This window comes from Morone saxatilis, unplaced genomic scaffold, assembly GCF_004916995.1.
Source record: "Morone saxatilis isolate NCDOM2014 unplaced genomic scaffold, NCSU_SB_2.0 Contig20, whole genome shotgun sequence".
NCBI classification, from domain to species: domain Eukaryota; kingdom Metazoa; phylum Chordata; class Actinopteri; family Moronidae; genus Morone; species Morone saxatilis.
In genome coordinates, this window is record NW_023339763.1 from 11392723 (window position 1) to 11412244 (window position 19522).

General features: G+C 41.4%; 2 protein-coding genes and 1 long non-coding RNA gene across 3 annotated transcripts in view; 1 reads left to right on the forward strand and 2 right to left on the reverse strand.

The window, feature by feature from the left end:
* The window catches only part of taok1b (TAO kinase 1b), a 19706-nt gene extending 11995 nt beyond the window's left edge, over positions 1 to 7711 (reverse strand). The window contains exon 1 of the mRNA XM_035666168.1: positions 7143 to 7711. The gene's annotated coding sequence lies outside the window, so the exon portion shown is untranslated. The remainder of the gene's footprint in view (positions 1 to 7142) is intronic.
* Positions 1 to 7803, forward strand: part of LOC118331325 — a 20819-nt gene extending 13016 nt beyond the window's left edge. Inside the window, exon 3 of the long non-coding RNA XR_004796876.1 lies at positions 7783 to 7803. This is a non-coding gene — a long non-coding RNA (uncharacterized LOC118331325). The remainder of the gene's footprint in view (positions 1 to 7782) is intronic.
* A 1886-nt stretch (positions 7804 to 9689) lies between these two features.
* smg6 (SMG6 nonsense mediated mRNA decay factor) overlaps positions 9690 to 19522 on the reverse strand; it is a 14171-nt gene continuing 4338 nt past the window's right edge. Inside the window, exons 4-19 of the mRNA XM_035666126.1 lie at positions 18480 to 18590; positions 18115 to 18221; positions 17662 to 17740; positions 17387 to 17497; positions 16708 to 16923; positions 15842 to 15903; positions 15552 to 15697; positions 15082 to 15195; positions 14403 to 14577; positions 13596 to 13815; positions 13248 to 13427; positions 12876 to 13043; positions 12401 to 12545; positions 11989 to 12251; positions 11795 to 11876; positions 9690 to 11700 (exon numbers count right to left, since the gene is read on the reverse strand). Coding sequence (XP_035522019.1) covers positions 11570 to 11700; positions 11795 to 11876; positions 11989 to 12251; positions 12401 to 12545; positions 12876 to 13043; positions 13248 to 13427; positions 13596 to 13815; positions 14403 to 14577; positions 15082 to 15195; positions 15552 to 15697; positions 15842 to 15903; positions 16708 to 16923; positions 17387 to 17497; positions 17662 to 17740; positions 18115 to 18221; positions 18480 to 18590 — 2310 coding nt within the window. The 3' untranslated portion in view covers positions 9690 to 11569. The remainder of the gene's footprint in view (positions 11701 to 11794; positions 11877 to 11988; positions 12252 to 12400; positions 12546 to 12875; positions 13044 to 13247; positions 13428 to 13595; positions 13816 to 14402; positions 14578 to 15081; positions 15196 to 15551; positions 15698 to 15841; positions 15904 to 16707; positions 16924 to 17386; positions 17498 to 17661; positions 17741 to 18114; positions 18222 to 18479; positions 18591 to 19522) is intronic.

A 19522-nucleotide genomic window follows, 5' to 3' on the forward strand; every position in this document is an offset into this window, starting at 1 on the left:
AGAGTAACTAATGAATGTAATCCGCACGAAAGATGTACGGACGAGGAAATAAAGTAGCTCAGGCAAAGGCTGCACTGAAGCACCAAACCACTGGAGAGAGAAACTCCCTCCACACAGCGACAAGCCAACAAGATTACAGAGGGAAGCTACTTTATACATTTTGTTTCTTAATGCATGCAGCGTTATTAAATTGTCGAGCATTGGATTGATTTTTAATAACTTTAATGTACTTGAAGTTGGCAATGTGCACCGGTATTAGCTAAAAACGAAATACAAGTATCGGACCGGGACTCGGCAGATACTCAATATGTCTTAAATATGTCTCGTCTTGTCTTCAGCCAATCTGAAATTGGCAACAAACCCCCTCCAAACCCTAACACCACACATAAACAGTCAGAGGGGAAAATGCAGCACCGCTAACCTGGCCGACAATAGTTATCAGTACAGCCTGCTGTACCAAAACCACACTGCTGGCTGAATGTCACAAGGTTTGTCCTGTTCAAAAAGCTATCCAGCTGACTGAGAAAAAAAAAAAGAAGAGTGGAACTCAGACACACAGCCCTCAAGGACAACGAATATCTTAGTGGAGAGAAGCTAAAAAACTGCTGCTGGGAACAAACTTTAGTAACACAAGTTTTTTTTTTTTTTATGTTGGATTCTAGTGAACAGTGTTGCAATACTTACTTATGAGATAAGCATTGTAGTACATAATGACTGGCTGCTAAATATGTCCCAACATAATCAAACTTTGACTGAAAGAAGCCATAAAAAAGTTTAAAAAAGTGTAAAGCTGCTTTCAGAACGCAGGGCAGGTCAATGCAGCTGTGCATTAAACACAGAACATGGAATATGTTGTTGTTGTTGTTAATATGTGTTGAGCTGGAGATGTGCACAGTGACTTAAGGCAAGGACTACCTTCTTCTGTAAAGACATGCCAGCCAATCAGACTGAATGTGGGGGAATTATTGATTTTCTAGCAGGACAGTGCTCTTAATGCACTGTGAATATGGCAGACCTATAGAAGGTTAAAGGAGAGGCAAGGAGTGCTGGCTTTCCCTCCACAGATACTGCGCTACAAACACACAGAACATCTTTAAAAGAAAAAGAAACTAAACAAATATACTGATACTGAATAATGAAACCGATGTTCAAAGCAATGAACTGTTCCAGAGTTAGGCAATGCATGAGAGCAATCTTTAATAAGTGTTTCGCAACCCGACATGATGACCCACACGCAACTACTCAAATGTGTCATTTTACTGCTTTACCACAATGAACCACGCAGACAGGATATAAGAATGATACTGTATCTTTATAATACAGTATGGATGTGGCGCTGCATGTACTGAGGCTGAGTCTTTACTGCAGCAGACTGGGTTCGATTCCAACCCGCAGACTCTTGCTGCACGTCATCCCCTTTCTCCTATCTCACTTCAGCTGTCTTTGTCAAACAAAGGCAACCTGTGTGTGTGTGTGTGAGAGAGAAAGAGAGAGACTTGGCTATAAATGCATAATGGGTTAAGGTTTCTTTTTGTCATTTTTGTGTGAAAGGCAGAAAGTCTTAGCAGTACTGTTGACAAAGTAAAATCACTTCTGTACTCTAAATGATTAATTTCCAAGCTTACCGACTGTCTTTTCCCTCCAAACACAGCAGGATATACTGACAACGCTGCGAATATCAGCAGCAACAACAAAACAAAGTTATTAATGCTCCGTTGTCAAAGCTTCTGTACTTTTTTAAGAACTTTTCCCACCTAACATGTGATTGTACTTCCTCAATGAATACTTGATTTCACTGATGGCTACAATGTGAGGCCATACGATCACAAGCTAGGTTGGTGCTTGCCATTTGCTAGTATTTAATGATGATTTACTGTGGGAAATATTAAGACAGCCAAACACAGAATTACCACTTAATCTAATTAAAATGTGATGCCTAAGTGCAATTACAATGAACAGATGAAACAGATAATTATTAGCCTCCTTATAGCAATAGTATGATTAATTCCTCTTAATTAACGCAGCATTCACTTCAGACATTTTGTTCTTTGTCTCAAAAGGATTTTGATAATTGCTGTAAGGAAATGGCCTCATTTCTTTATAGACGTTACTAGACTATTTTCTAACAGTTATTTGTTCTAATAGTGATGTTTTTCTGATGCTAAAATGCTAAGTGTGTTGCCTGGACGTTAGAGTAGTGGTTCATTTTACACCTGATGTGTAAATTGATTTGATTTATATCAGTAATACTGGGGAAACTAAAAATAGAAAAAAAAAGGAACAACAAATGTCAAGAAACATGAACTGCATTGTGTTTTTAAATGAAAAATGTAGGTTAAAAACTTACACAAAAGTGGAGTAGAGAGCGAGGTATAATATGTTCCCACTCATTATTATGTCTTAATAAATCTTGCTAACCCAAACCTTGATAGCCTTGTCAGCATTAAAGCTTGTTTCTTTATTGTTCCCAAATAAATAGACCATGGACTTTTTTCACTGATTTTGACATTTTATAGCAGAAAAAGCACCAGAGGAACTAATCTTTTTTTTTTCAAAGTCAAAGTCAATAACAATAATGTAATGCAGCAATTAATAATCATATTATTTACACCTGTATTTGAAAAAGGTCTGTTGAGCTTCTCCCCTCTGTTGCCACTGTAATGACTCTGGTATCTTTTTCATTACGAAAGAACCAAAATCACTTGACTTACAATTTAAAACAGACAAATGCACGGGGACCATAAATATGTAGACAGACACATTTGACGATTCTCATTATTCTTGTTTCCAGTGAGATTTGGTTCAGACAATGTTGGCTGCCTTCACTGTTTCCTTTAACCAATACTAATCATGAATATTTTGTTTTTAATAGGTTTGAATGAGTCACATCGTTACAAACGGTGGCTCAGTGGACTGGAGATGCTTACTAATGAACAAGAAAACTCTTTTTAAAGAGCATCTTGGTTCCTTAACTGGATTTCCTTTTGAACGTGGATAACGCGATGGCACAAACATGGGGAGGGAGTGTTAACTCAAAAAGAAAAAAATGATTTAAAGAAAGAATGGCAGCTTTCCTTGACGACAGGACAGGATGGTGGAGCTGTAATGTTTATTAGCTTGACGTTTTAATGGCGCAGCATGAGGTAAAAAAACAGTAAGACACCATTATATACTGTATATACACACACACTCCCTGGCACTTCGTTTAGTCTTAGAGGGATTAAACTACACAACTCTTGACTTAAGTTGGACTGTGTATACGTTTCTAATAGCCTAGATAATACGGTGTAGGAAGAAAAACAAAAATACAAACCCCCTCTCCCTCTTTCTCACACAGACACAATGAAACAGAGCACTGAACACCAAGTCACAAGACTGACTCTGCAAGAGATGGACTGGACTGCATGATACACACACACACACACACACACACACACAACATCACAAAGACCAGTGTGTTCAAGAAATGCACCGAAAGTTGTTTTGCTTTACTGCTCGAGAAAATGGATTCTCTCTTGTTGTATTATGTATTAATTGATTTCCTCTGCGCTGTAAAAAAATCACAGAGAAGCCCTAATGAAGAGGCAACCGCTACACAAAGGCTGAGCAGCGAGGGGTGTCGCGGAGAGGAAGAGCAAGAGAGGGTTGGAGAGGGATAATAAATAATCAAATACTTTATTGATCGCAGTAGTAAAATTCTCTTAGCTGCACAGGGTCGGCTACAGAGGATCGGCTGCGGAGCAACACTGCTGTTTGCTGGTTTATCGAAATGCAGAGAAAACGTGTACGAAAGAGGGAAGACGTGTACCGATTCCAGGAAAGGCTTATTAAAACCTAACACAATTATCACAGGTCTGTTACATTTAGCGGTTTTAAATCCCTTACAACTACATAATACAATTTACCATTATTATTGTTAAACCTAATAGCCGATTGTCTCAGGTCCTGTATCGGAAAGCTACAATTATTAATGTTTCTCCAAAAGCACCCCGCTCTGCAGCCACCACATTTAACAGATTTAATTACTTAGAACCTCGTTACATCCATGCTATACCTCCTTTTTAAAAGTTATTTCAGCTGATTTTGCCTCCTTACGGCCTCATGACTGACTCCTCCCTGACTCTCCTGGTTTGGTTGCACCTGTTAAGGCTGAACTACGTTATGATTCTTTTAGAAACGTGGAGCTGACCTCAGCAAAAGCGATTTGCTTCATTTCACAAATACATACACACCTCAACAGAAAATGAAAGCTGTATGATTGGATTGGATTGCTATACACACACACACACACACACACACACACACACTACATATATATATAGACACACTTTCATACATACACTTTCAAAATGTCCTCAGCAAGATACTAAATGCTGTATTGCTAAATAATTCAAAGCAGGAATGCACTGAGCTGATACATCATATTAAATGATCGTGTATCAACCAGATGTAACTAGTTCACATGAAATACTTTCTCTCTCTCTCTGTCAAACTGTAGCAATGCAGCATTATAACAACAACTAAAGTCTTAAAAGAAGAACATCTCCACTCACAGTTCAGAAATGATGTACACCCTTGCGCCACCTTAAACAGAAAAGAATGGCCCGATCGGGTCCTTTGAGGTGTTCAGGTTTTAAAAAGATGAAGTGAAGTAGTATATAATCTGACTGAGTATAGCTACTGGATTCAGCTGCTGGGAGAGAAAAGATTTGTTAGGTGCAACCCTACTTTAAAGATCATCAACCAAAACAACATCACAACTGTTTGTTCAGAGACAATGTTAGCTTCATGACCTCTATGTGCGCTGTTGTTCGGACGGCTTGCAGACTGTTTCTATCCTCCAAGATGGAGGGTGGGGTGTCCGTGCTCCTGCTTCCCAGACTGATTACAGATTGTGGCTTTTCACTGAGTGGAGGAAGTGAAAGCTCTCTGGCTACCCGGTGTCAACAACAACAACAACAACAACGCATCCCGCTTTGTGGTGCGACGGAGAGGATGGTGACAGAAGAGAGGAATGGAGTGACCAAACACTAAGAGGATTTGACCCATCCCGTTTCACTCACAGAGCTCCAGTTACAGTCTTCCTGTTGGGATAAATGTCACTAATAACAACAACATACCGAGATTCCTCTGAACAAAAGACACTTGGGTGAAAAAAAAAGAGAAGACGATGTCTCTGTGGCACCTTCGACAAGACATACAAGCATCCAAACACCCAAGTTTACAAAGTCATCTCATATCAGACAGTAGCACGACTACATATAGGAGTAACTTGGACTTGGCACAGAATTATTTCGACCGTTAAAAGCTGGAATTAATTCAACATTATGACGATAAAGTGTTAATGTGTCTATTGGTTTCCAACTGTTCAGCAGCCGGTGTCAATCAAAGACCTCGAGCAGATGCTTAGGAACTCCTTTTAAAGGAGGAGCACCATAACTTTATTACTTTTTTTACATAGATACTGCTGCCAGTCAGGTTAGTCAATAAAGTCCCATATAATAAAATCACTGTCGCGTTGCAATCAGTACGCCTTTGCTCCTAAAGTAACATTACATAATTCAAATCATTAACAAATAAAGTTATGGTGGCAGTGCTGCAGTCGCTGACGGACTTGGATCTAGACTTTCAGGCTTTGCTCCAGTGTCTAATCCATTTTTCCTGGGAGACACTTAAATCCATTATGCAGTGCGCCCATATTCAGCACCCCCTGATATAACACTGGCACACAGGAAAACACAACTTAGCAAAGGTTTGTCCTGCCCCGAGACGTACACGGTCAATAACAGCTGCGTACCTCTCGCCATCAGCTAGCAGCAAGTCCTTGAAAGTAAAGAAGGGGAGCTGCTCCAGCCTGTGAACGCATGCAGAGACACCAACGAACAGATGACAGGTGTGCAGATCAGCACAGGTTAGAGAACATAGGGAGGCGAGGACAGGCCAGGATAGCAAGGAATCTGTGATACCAGAGGAAGAGGACAAGTAGTACCTGCCCATAAGCTGCATGTATAACACTGACGGTCTGAAGCCATAAACAAAGACAGGGTGGACTGCTCATACTGTACTGCAATGCTTATTAAACAAAAAAGAGCCAGCACACAAAACGTGTAGGTGCTGGGATGTGCATCATCCATCAAAAAGCCTTGGACATCCAATGTGACACTTCACTCACTCAATGTCTCGGTTGGGGTCAACTGTATACCGACGTTACCTGCGACTCAACCACATCTGAAAGTGTCGTGTTAAACCAGTGTGTGCCTGTGTGTGTGTCATGCGTGAGTTCAGCGGCGAAGTCACAGATAAAACAGTCGAGCCAAAGCAGAAGAGTGGCTTGCTGAGTGATGGCCAGCGTTACGCAACATCCACACAGAAAAACAGAGGAATGCGACTCACGCCAGTGCACAAAAACAACCATCCGCGGCGGACGGATGCGGGCTCTGCCTGTCGCTTTCACCGCGATGACCACGGTGATTAGTCGGAGCCCCAACCGGCTAATGCTGCTTGTAAACACAATGTCAGGACGTAGACGTGCGACAGACATGGAAAACAGGCTCGACCAATGTCACCTACCGTCACACTGCTAGCTCTGCACTCAGTGTGTGACTCATGGCGTCCCCTTTTTACAGATTTAAACTTTAAAATAAAAAAACAACAGCCCCCCTTCACGAAGCGTGAGTGTCCCCCCTGAAACGTGCAGCCACGGTGGACACAAACAAACCGAGGGAGTGGCACTGCTTTAACGATAGTTGCATAAAGCGGATTAGCGAGCTAACGCAGCTAGCTCAGGCTCCTCGGGTGACGTTAAAGCGATGTTAGCATTTTTATTAACAACAAACCAGACACTCACCATCGGCTCCCCGCTGCTGCTGCTGCTCCCTACACTGACATTACTCGCTTTTGTGTTGACACTGGCATTCAGAACAAACACCACACACACCCCGAGGGCTCAGTGAAGTTGCCCGGTGAGGCGGACTAAAATCTGTCGATGCGACGAACCGGACAACTTATAACAACTTTTGGTTTAGCTGGCGAGTAGCAACCAGATCCAGCTGGGTAGCTCGCAGGCTAACCTGTGCTGACATCCAGATGTCCGCTGAGCAAACCTGGCGTCGGCACAAAGCTACAGCGAGCGACCAACTCACCTGGTCGAGATGAATCCACGCAGGTTGGGGCGGTGTGCGAGCGGCGGATTAATCCGGTCACCATGAACACAGCCGCTGAATCACAGACGAGGCAATCAAAGCTAATAAGTTAGCAATGCTAAATCGCCTGTCTAATCGCACATTTGCTCTGAAAGCCGATATAAAGACGACGCTGACTGCGAGTCGACCCTCAGGCGTTCACTTCGGCACTACCAGATGTGTCTGTCGTGCACACCGGCGGCCCGCAGGGATCATTTATATCAACCTGGCTGCAGACTGTCAGGCGTTTACTGTCACAACGAGCTGCCCAACCAGCTATCTGCTAACGATCAGACAGCAAAGTTTCTCTCTTCGATAGGCAGTTCCCTAAAAATGGCGGCCGAGGAGAATCACCTCCCTTCCAGTCGTGAAGGAATAAAGGAGCAAATTCATGTAAACAGAAAAAAATAAATAAATACAAAAAGGCACAGGCTCGGGGAGCTCGCACTGTTTGCGTTGACTGAGGCGAGAGTTACACATGTGACAGGTTTGGAGAGTCTTGCTGTCGAGCTGTAGCCTACAGGGGAAATGTTGCCCCCCCACCCCACCACCACTTCCCTAATCTGTGTACTGCTGTGCCATCCAACAACTGCAAGCATAGGTGTGTGTGTGTGTGTGTGTGATCTGGATGCACAACACCATACACATAATGACTGTAAACAGAACATAGTGCCCTGGTCCATTTTATAGCTGTGAGTAACCAAGTAATGGACATTTCCCTTTTCCCTTTTCCCTGTGTGTGTGTGTGTGTGTGTGTGGCCTTATGCACTTTCAGTCACTGAGCTCCTAACCTGATTAACAGTTTCAGTCTTAATCTGGCCCCTGCTATAAATAGCCTGTCGTTAACTCACAGACCATGTTTAAAAAACTGTCTTATGTATCCCAGAACAATAACAAGAGATTCCCAAGATGTCAGGAAATATCTCCAAGGTACCACAATGTGCTGTTCATCACTCATTGTCCACATTAGGATGAGAAAACACCATCATTTATTCTAGTGAACAGGAAACATATAGAACATATATATATATAAATATAATTACCTAATGATGGACATGTCAGTTTTTACCCTGTGGAACATCTATGAAAGCATGTGATGAGTACAACACCCTATATTCCTGGAGCGATATGACCTGTTATTACGTGGTTATATAATATGAAGCATGGTTTAACTATGTAAAGTGCATACATAGTTTCAGAGGGGGGGCTCAACAGCTTGGCAACTGATAAATCCATTGATGTGCTACAGATGTTGCGACAGTGTCACTTCTTCATCCTGTTATGTTGACATCAGGGAAGCGTGCGAGTGACCATTTATGTAGCCGAGGCCTTTGTTTTTCTGTATTCACACCTCACACAATATATTCTATATTCATACTTTTCATGAAGATGCTCTAGTCCTGGCGTGAAAAAAACGTATCACGTCAGTACGCGTGACGCCATATCTCGGATGATTAAACATGTAGGTGTAATCTGCATCAAGAGAAATATGGGATGTATGCAGTGTGCATGGCAGCAGAGAGGTTAAAGATGGGCATTCCACAACAGGCTGCAGGCTGAGAGACCAATCAGCTCGCAGAGCAGGGCTCAGAGGGCTTTGATTGGTTGCTCGGTAGCCCTGTTGTCATGATGATGGGAATCAGGTCCTGCCTGTGTGGTCTGTATCCAGGCGCAGAAGTATACCGAGAGCAAATGAAATGGATGGAGAGGCTGCAGAACTTTCTGTCCCTGACACACACAAATGTAACATAAATAAAAATGCCCCCCCTCCCCCGAGTGTGACCAGTGATGTTTATTCAAACTAGAACTGAGTATGTTTGTGATGATGGTGTTTGTGTATAGTTGTTACATGCTGAGAATTAACAGTAGCTGCTTGTTATAGAAGAGTGAGTTATATCATGTAACAGTGAATAATAGGATAGCGCTGATCTTACGCTGTTGGTACCGACTGACTCTGTGGGCCTTGCTCTGGGATTTTAAATATTATAGATATCAACCTGAATATTAGAATATCAGGACTGAACCGGTCTAGATGATCATGGCCATTAGACTTTTGTTTTTTCCACTGATGTCAGCTTGATCATTATAGTATGGCTGACCTATACATGTTCTCGTGTTTGTCTGTTTCATCAATTTATCAACATATTCCCTGTATTAAAGTACATTCAGAACTCAACACTGGCTCCTCGGTTCACTCCCACCACTGTCGTCTTCAACAACCACATGAGGGCACACGTGGAAAGGTTTTCGTACAGTACGCTGATGATTTAGAGATACAACTTTCTGCAGATTACATGTAATATGTATTTTGCCATTTCTTGTAATAATTTTGATTATCAGGGTTTATTAATGGACTATCACATTTTAATGTGTCAAGTATTTCAACACTTTTTCAATTAGTGATCTAAATGTACAAACCTTCACATATCCAGTGATTCTAAAAAGTTATATGGTATTAAATATGAATACCACACTCTTCATTTGCTCATTAATGAGGAACATTAAACAATGGCTTCAAAACATTTTAATGATGGAAGATGAGAAAGTAATTGGTGTTAAATTGATTATGTATTTACTACATTTGCTCCAACACTAAAACACTGCAGAAGGGCCACTTAACACAGTAGATTGTACTGAACACTACAGTAGCACCAGATCAGAGGAGCTGAAAAAACAATTAAATCGTCTGGCTGTTGACACAAATACAGAAACATCAACTGCTGACAGAAGTCGTACGAGCCTTACTGAGAAGTTACAGGACAAATAGAAAGCAAGGTTGCCATTTCTACACACAGAATTATTTTAAATCCGTATGATCAAACTGATGAGTGTATGATAAATTATGTATGACGTAGCATAACAGAGAATACAGGTACAGATTACATCTATTTTGAACATCCAGACACCATCAAGTGCACACAGAAACAAACACTGACATAACTTAGGATCTCCCAAAGCAATGTAGAGCAAGCAAACACAAATAACCACGTTTGTGTTAAATGTTTGTTAACAATGTGTCGGTGAGGTATTGGAATTGGATTTTATGTTGGTTTACCTCATGTATTTTATTTCAACTGAGTGGATAGTGGAAGTGGCGAAAAGTGGATCTGTGACCTTAAAAAAAAAATATATATTGATTAAAAACATTTCATGAATTGGACTGTTGTGGTGGTATTTAACTGAAAAGCACTAAAGACTGATATGAGTGTAAAGATTACTAGAAAATAAAGTGTCACCAATGGCACTCGATAATAAAGCATCTGCAAAGTCACCAAACCATCTCCTAACATTGTGGCCGTCTAAGGCAGACCTGGATCAAACAGAATTTGCTAATCTTTGTTCGATATTCTCAAGTGATATTCTAAGGACAAAAGCCTTGATATATTAAATACCACGCATTTGTTAGGTGCAAAAACAATCAATCATTTGCATCCAGATCTGATTTTGTTTTAAAACCCCAAAACCTATGGTTAATGCCATTTACAGGGAAACTTTGCAGGTGTTTATTATCAGTCTACAAAATGGAGATATGGCCTCCAAGCAGGAAACAACATTTTACACAAGTTCAAAAACAAGTAAAAGCAACAGGAACATAAATAATAATGAATGTTTTCTTCTTGTTGACTTTTTAAAAACATTTTCTTACAATACCCAAACTTCTACCAATCTTAGCATCAAGCTGGAGGAACAACCCAAAACAGGCATTAAGCACTTCCCGGGTTAGCAGGAAATACCATACCTGCACTGAAGGTGTTGAGGTTGTGTCCAACTGAAGGGTCAGCCACTTTTTACTGTACTGACTAAGACCCTCCAGCTGTCCTCTGCCTACATTTCTCTCAGCTCTGCTGTAGAGGGCAAAGCAGTCAAATACGACTGGGCCCTCAGAGAGGTGTACAAGTGCCAGTTATGGCCTCTATTACTGCTGTCTTTAATCAATTAAACGACCATTAACACACTGTCTCTCTCTCTGCCTTATTCTATCATTAGCCTCAAATTTGAATACCGCTTGCTTGCAGAGTACACTCACTCACTATGAGCAGAGGCTCGAGGCTGGCCCAGACAACTTCCAAATCAAATCACTCAATTTTTTACCTCCTTACTGTATCCAATCCAGCCTTCCTGAGACTTGTTAAGTCTCCCTCGTCTCTTTCCAGGGAAGCTCACTGATCTTAACACATACATACACACACACACACTTCATCACAAGGGGGGAAAAGCTCTTTGAAGCCACCCTGCTCTCACTACATTTGCTTATATTTCATAAGAAGTGGTTCTTGGCTTTTTATCATTTCCACTCCCCCTTCCTCTGCTTAAGTGCGTCTCCTCTCCTGGCTGAGTGGCAAGCAGGCTTCAGCAGTTGGGTTCCTTTGATTCCAACTTAGCATGGTTCAGCCCACTTTGGCCCAGCTGATGAAAGCAGGGATGTCTCGGACGGGGACGTTGCGGGTCAAAGCTTTGACACGCAGGTTGCGGTCATCTGTAAGGAGTACCACCTCCCTCTGGAGCCTCACTGTCCCATCTGTGTGTGTGGAGGGGGGGACAAAGAGTAGTAAGAGTTTGTAAGTCTCTGCTTGTGTGTGAGGACATGAACACTGACAGTCAATGTTACATACTTCTCTGATCAGGCATGAAATCCTTTGCCTTGTCCTTGCAGTAGTGGAGGCAGCAGGACAAAATCACATCATCATTATTACCCTGAGGAAGAATAGAAACCTAAGTTACTAAAAAAAACAGTACAAGTATTTGGTGTAAGTAGTAATGTTCTATTATTTCCAACAGTTTGGGCTACATTTATCTGGGTTCTCACCTGCTGTCCAGAGTTGTCTTCACTGCGGAATGCGATAGACTCAAGTTGATTTCCTCTGCTTGTCAGGGCTCTAAGGTACGGCTCCCTGGCTTCAAATCCTTTCTCTAGGAAAGCCACTGCCAACCGGGCCTTCTCCTGCACGGCCCGCACATGGGTCGCGCTGACGTTATAGTTGCCGCGAAGGCCAGTGCTGCGCCCTGCCGACCCCATTCCCCCACCAAAGTTGTCCTGTCCTTTCGCCAACCCATCTAACTCTGTAATGACTGAGGGAGAGAACACACATCACACCGTGAGTGCACGGGGCATTCATATAATTTTAAACACGTCACAACGACTCAATTTAATCCTCCAACCATTTAATAGAGTATAACCATCTTTTAATTTCTTTTCTTTGTTTCTGTCTCAGTCTTACCGATAAGTGGCACAACTATTATGTATGTTCCACACTGAAGGAGCTTCCTCAACCCTTCCAAGTGATCAATGAATCCATTAGTATCTGGAACCAAAAAGAGAGGCCTCACTTCCAGCTCCAACTGCCCGCCTGTTTGCAGCACTGCCTGTAACACACACACACACACACACATATTACATTTTTTAACATTTAACATTAAATGTTAAAATTCAACTCTGCCACAACATGGTGTAACCATATACACCTGTCCTATTCAACTGATACAATCTTAAGATATCACCAGAAAGAAAACAAATTCTGAAATGCTTTTTCCATTCACACAATGCAAGATTTGAACATTTCAACACTAACCCACTGAAGCTTTCCTAACAAAAAGTCCTTTTAGTAAAAACCCATTAGCAACTGAACAGGCCATTTTGTGGTCTGATCTGAATATTTATCGATAGGTCTGTATGTATATGTCCGACCGTTTTACCTGTATTTTATCCCTGCGCTTCTGTTGCTGTGCCAGTTTGTTGGTGAGGGCGTGGTGTCGTGCCTTCAGCTGTCTGATGTCATTCTCACTGTCTTCCGCCTCCTCTGCGTCCTCCTCTCCTTCCGATGCAGAGAGAGAGGACTCTGCCTCGACTATGACATCATCAGCCTACCAAACAAGACACATTTTCAAGAATTTCACCATTTTCAACAGCCTCGGCTGAACTGCAAAGACAATGTAATTTTAGCATTTACATCATTTTGTATAGGTCAAGTTTCTAAAGAAAGGCATGCAATCAGAGATGAAAATAACAAAAGGGAGCTAACTGAATAGGAAAGGTTATTAGAGGGAAAGTAGGCGAAAGACAGTCACCTCTTTTTCTGTTAGAGAATCCTGCCTGCTCCTTGTATCCATCAAGTGGTTAGATGGAGGAGAAGTTGCCACAGAGACATATTTGCCCCCTTTGAAAGCCAACAAAGGCTCTTCCTGTCCACACAAAGCCTCCAGAAAGTACTTCAGCACTGTGACTCTCTTACAATCTGCTGCTATTGCCTGAGGAAAGAGGGGGAATGTATATGTGCACTGAGAACAGGAAGAGAACTATTAGGGTTACATATAAAACTCTCTGAAGGTAAGAAAATCAGTAAACTGTTTTACAGGAGTGGTAGAATGAACTGCAGGGTTACAATATAATAAAATACACCTTTACTTTCCATTTACCATGTCAGTTTGTCTGTCTTTGTAACAAGGCTCCTGTGGTGCAGCCAGCAGTGGTACAAAGCCAGCAAGTAGCCGGTCCTCCTTCAATTGCAGCACAGTCAACTCCTCATCTCCCTCGCTTTCTTCAGTGTCCACTTTGTACAGTGGCACTTCCTCATGGTCTACACGGGCCAGCATGTTACACAGATCAGCCAGGCACTGCCAAACATCAGGGGAGCAACTTGATAGAGAGGAAAAGTCATGAGTGATGGTGAGAAATTAAAGAACTACAGTCTGAAAAGAGTTGGCGTGTGTGGTTTGTGTAAATATACCAGTAGAGGCCATGAGCAGAAGCAACAGATTGCCATGTGGTAGTAATTTGAAGCTGATATGATAAATACTCTTAATTAATTAATTATTAAGTTTTAGCTCACTATTTAGCTGTCTGGATTGCAGCTTCACCTTTTGATTCACTACCACTGCTCTCAGTGAAAAAGTTACAAACACACTGTACACTACCTTCTCACTACCAAGCAACAAAGTGAGCAACTAGCTGGTGAACATAATGGAGCATTTAGCAACTAAATAACAAGATGCTTGAGTTGGTAGAGACCAGATTTACCAGGTTGGCAGAAAAACAAATATGAATTATAATGTTGCTCCATAAGTGCTGGATGTGCAAAAGAGCAACTGTTTGCTAGCAGGTTGCTCATATCAACTTAAAAGGTGAGGATACGTAAATGCTGTGTTTGTAACTTGTTTCCACTGACCCCAGTTGGCAAAAAACCTCCAAACCAATTTGTTGTTGCAGCTTTAAAAAGTACTCACTCTATACTGCATGGTGGTGGGTTCCACTGGTCTGGATGTCCCAGCATCCAGTCAGACCAGACCTTAATGCTTGGTAGGAGTTCTCTAAGATCCAATGGGAAGGCAGAGACCCTCACCATACCCTCCAGCTCCTCCCCTTTACTTTCCTCCTCTCCATCTGCCAAGGGGACTGGTTCTGAAAGAGATTTTTTTTTCTTAAAACTTAATAGTCAAAAAACAAAAACCCAACACTAAAAGGAGGCTGTGTTGAGTCTGACATCAAATTCCCCAAATGTTATCACAGCTCTACAAATAAACATGGATTATGCAAGTTCGTTTTAAAGATTTAAATTATTTTTAACATTAATTTACTGTTAGAAGGTAAAATGTCATGGATGTCAAACCATTTCCAGAAATGTCTTGACATTCCCAAAGTCATGTGACACCACAACCAAAAAATACTGTATTTTTACAGTAGATGATACTAGGAAGACAGAGCTAATAATTAGCTCTATGAATAATCTCCACTGATGTGCTGTGGGACTGTACAACAACTCTTGACTTTTAATCGTCTAATATAGATTACCTTAATTTTAAAGTACCTGAATTGGATTTGAGTGTAGGGCCACAACTTTGATAAATGCTGCTGATCCAATACTTTAAATGAACAACTACTTGTTGATTCTTCCTGTGTGTGTACCTGCAGGAGTGTCCCTGAGCAGCTCTGTGCAGCGCTGCACCAGCAGTGCAAACATGCCGAGGCCCAGGGCAGTGCTTTGCTCATGCAAAACGGACCGCACCTCCCCATCTTCACCTAACAAAAACAGAGACAAGAATTTGAAACAGTACTTCCTAAATACTCTTTGTATCAACATCACAGATGAATTGGTGTGGCTTCATTTTCTAATTGCTATATTCGAAGAACTGAGTGGCTCAATTGAATAAATAAGAACTGGTGAAGGGGAGATTTTGCTGGAGAAGATTAAAAGTGGGGCAAACAGCTTTTATCAAATCTGTTTTCACACTTGAACAAGTGAAAGTTGTTCCCCAGCCATTCTGTATTAATTAAGCAGATAAACACAATGCATTGAAGCTATGATGGAATATGTGTGGTTTTATGACGATAATCATGGTGTATGCATATGAATGAATAGTGAATGTGAGCATTACTTCTGCTGTGGGCATTGTGTATGGTGAACATATTGATGGTGATGATCTGCAGCATGTGCGTGCTGCCCAGTAGGGAAGGGCCATGCTGGAGCAGCGTCCTGAACTCCTGCAGAACACGGCTCGCCACACCAGGGAAGGATTCCATGCTGTATAGGCAAGACACACACATTCACAAAAATAAAGAAAAACAGACACAGAAGGCGCACAGAAAAAGATTCATTTAATTTTAAGATTATTATTCTTATTCAGTCCATGAATTTAAGAGATGGAACGCATGAGACATCACTTACCCCACTTTAGTGAAGAGCTTTCCATGTGCATGCAGGAAACTCAGAATAAATCTCTTATTTAGCTGGAGAAAAAAAGAGAAGGCCAAAAGCAGAAAGGTATTAATAATCTTTGGGCATCATTTTTACTTGACTGCAACAAACCCTACAGCACAGAACAGCACATGACAAGAAAACATGTCTTCCTCCACTGTCGAAGCACAAGGAGAGGTTTAGAACTGATGTCATGTACTATTATTGTATGTATTGAACAATAGGGATGGGAGGAAATGGACTGAGAGGCTACTGAAGCTGGAAGGGGCAGAGAGGATATACATACAGACGCCTCTATCGACAGGATACACTGACCGCACACAAGAAGTGAACAGAGGCAGAGTACACAAATATACACACACCAGTGTCTTTGAGAGCCTGTTTATGCTTCGTATTGATCGGATCACAAGTGGATAGCTCTAAATATAAGTGCAAACGATCACCAAGACGTTTTGTGATCAGAGGTGGTTTGGGACACATTTGACACGCACAATTTTAACCGTTTGAAATGCTGCCTACAACAAATTCTTCATTATTTCAGCGTTCTTGTGAATTGTCACACATCAAGTTATTTCTTTCTTTGTGTGAAAAACAGAGTCCGTTTGTCCCAGTGTGTTATTACTGTTGGGCCACTTGTTAAAAACAACTACACATTTGATCTTTTTAAACGGGAATGATGTACACAAGTGGTCGGACAGTGGTACAACCTCCTCTACTGCCATCCACTGTCAGTGGCTGTTCAGGTTCCGGCTTGTCAACAGAGAGATAATCAGTTGTGTGAGCATTTGCACACTTCTACTTTCCTTTTGTGAAAGAGCGAAAGAAAGGGATCTTACATCACTAGCACTGAGACTGCCCAACTCTCCATCCTGTTCAGAGTCTCTGCTGGATTCGCTAAATCCTCTCTGTGAGGATGGGGTTGCTGCTTGTCCGCTGGGGCGAATCCAAATCTCCACACGTGCTCCATCTTCCCCTCTTCCTCTTCCTCTTACTGCTGGACCCCTGGAGCCTCCGTCATATTCCTGCCTCCTCCTTCGTTCAAGCTGCTCAGCCTACAAGAACAAAGTCTGTAAACAAGAAGCACTTGCGCTGCCCGAAGCCTCCGCATAATCAAAAGATTCTAATAAACTTGACTAGGTATGCTAATAAGGTAATAAAGCAAATTATTTTATTTAATTAACAATCTACACATTTAAAATAAATAAAGAATTTTCTTTAAATAAGATGTGTTAATATTTATTTGAACTCAAGGAATCATCAAGTGTGTCTTGGGCAGGTATAAATGTGATGTGAGGTATGAATTGAAATAGTAATAAAATGAAACATGCAGCCTTACTACACTGACAGTTCAATATAATTGAAATTATACTTCTGTCTCAACCAATAATTAACATCCACTAACATAACCGAGCCGGTACAACTATGTTAGAACTGCAGTTGACGTTCAGAAGTTTTTGGTCCATGAAAAAAGGTCAATCACCTGGCACTATTGAATGACTGAGGTGTGTGTCTCACCTTACGCTTAGCTTCCTCAAACAGACTCATCAGGCTTTCCTTTGCAGTCAGGATGGGGTTGGAGGCTGCCAAGCTGCGCATATAATAATACACAGCATCCAACTTCCGCTTCTGTAAGTGAGAGAGGTGGGAAGAGAATAAGAGGGTGGGTGAGAACAAACCATTACTTAAAATATAGTTGTATTTTCAATTATCCCAATGATCTGTTTAGGCCTGCACAGAACTTTTTCAGCTAAATATCCAACTCTCAACTTTCCATACTCCATTTCACTTACTGTATAGACCGCCAGCAGGGCCAGCTGGTTATACGGTCGTCCATTTTTGGGGGCAATCTGCTGGGCTTTCAGGTACCAGCTAAGAAAAAATAGAAAATGTGCAATCATAAGATACCATCAAAAAAACTTTCTGGAAGATTGGGCCTTTCAAAATCGTTTGCATTTAATTTAAAATAATATGGTTCCCAACTAGTTGGCCATATGCAGCGAGAAAGGAACCTCTTCTGTTATGGTAATTTCCTGTCTTTAGCAGGTAGTGTCTCAGGAAAAACAAGTCCAGGAGTAAGAATGGCAAAGTTATAAAGTCTGTCAGAGATTGAAACTTGTACAGGAACTAACTATTGTACACGTCATTACATTTGACATTATAACCTCCTGACTCATATTGAATGTTTAATGCCGATGTACGTGACATATTTTAGATATATTTTTAATGCTTGAATAACAACCTACCTGCGAGCCTTGCCGTAGTTGGCTGAGTCACTGGCTTGTTCCCGGTAACGTGCTATATCTCCCTGACAGATCATGCAGCGCTGAGCACTGATAAGTGCATACTTTACCTGAAAAAGACAGAAATACAAAACATTTGTTTTTTACCACATACAAAGTTCAGTTATGACGTGACTGTAAACAACACAAGTAGTAAACAGTCAGAAAAGATGTATTGCTATTAACAGTAATCTGACCACTGACCTACTCAACACATTTAACATCTGTAATGCAGGCATATAGTATTAGATATAGATACTGAATACATTTATTATTCTTCGAACAGGTGTTAAACACACACACACAGACCAAAATGAGCATTGCCGTACCGTTTTGCGTAATGGTCGAGCCCTGATAGCCATGCCATCCATGTAATCCTCCAACTTAAACTGGTACACTGTCTGCAGCTTCTGAAGCAGCGCATCAAAGAAGAGAGCTCCCTGTAAGACACAGGCAGTGATCACAATGGTGAAAGTTAAAGTGAAGAAAAGATTTATTGATTTTTTTCCATAATTATTCATCATGTATGTGTGCATACCAGGGATGTCATAATACCAGAAATTTAGTAGTCGATACCAATGCCAGTGAAATTCCACAATTCTTGATACGACAGTAAAAAATAAATCCCATGTACAACTTACACTCCTTTCATTAAAAAAAATTCCAATTACAAAAAATAAAGTATTATTCACTCACTACTCAACTCATACTATCTTCTCATCTTGCTTCTCCCTTCAATACTCTTTTCCACACATGCACACCTACTCAGGTCTTCGTCTTTCTCTCCCTAGCACTAAGTTTTACAAAGTCTCTCAAAAGACACGACTCGCGTTTGGGCTTTTTTTCACCAGTAATGCTGCTCTAACAACAGCAGGTGAGCCGTGTGTGGAGGAGGCTCGTTGTTAATGACGTACCACATCAAAAAGATCAAAACCAACGCGGTACCGACATCAGCACCACCTGCTGTGTTTCCTGCTGTTCGCTCTTGCTTTACCTGGTGTGTGTTTGTAAAATATCCCTGTGTCCGTGCCGGAGAGCAGAGATCTGTCTCTGTGTTTCTCTGCAGAGCACGTGTCAGGTCAGGAAGAAATGAATCCCCTGTATCTACGCTACTCTAGAAAAACGAGTACCGTAACATTTTCAGAACTTTGGCATAGACTTGGTACCGAAGCGTCAGTCCTAGCGACATCCCTAATGCATACAGAGAAAGTTTACAGGCTTCACTTATATGACAGGAATTATGAACTCATAAGGGCCTTTTACCGTTACAAGAAAATAAAGCTGTAAAATAGTTTCCAAACATTTCCAAGATTCACAGGCAACATACAAACACACTATGTATATTATCTAATCATACACAATTACACTAATT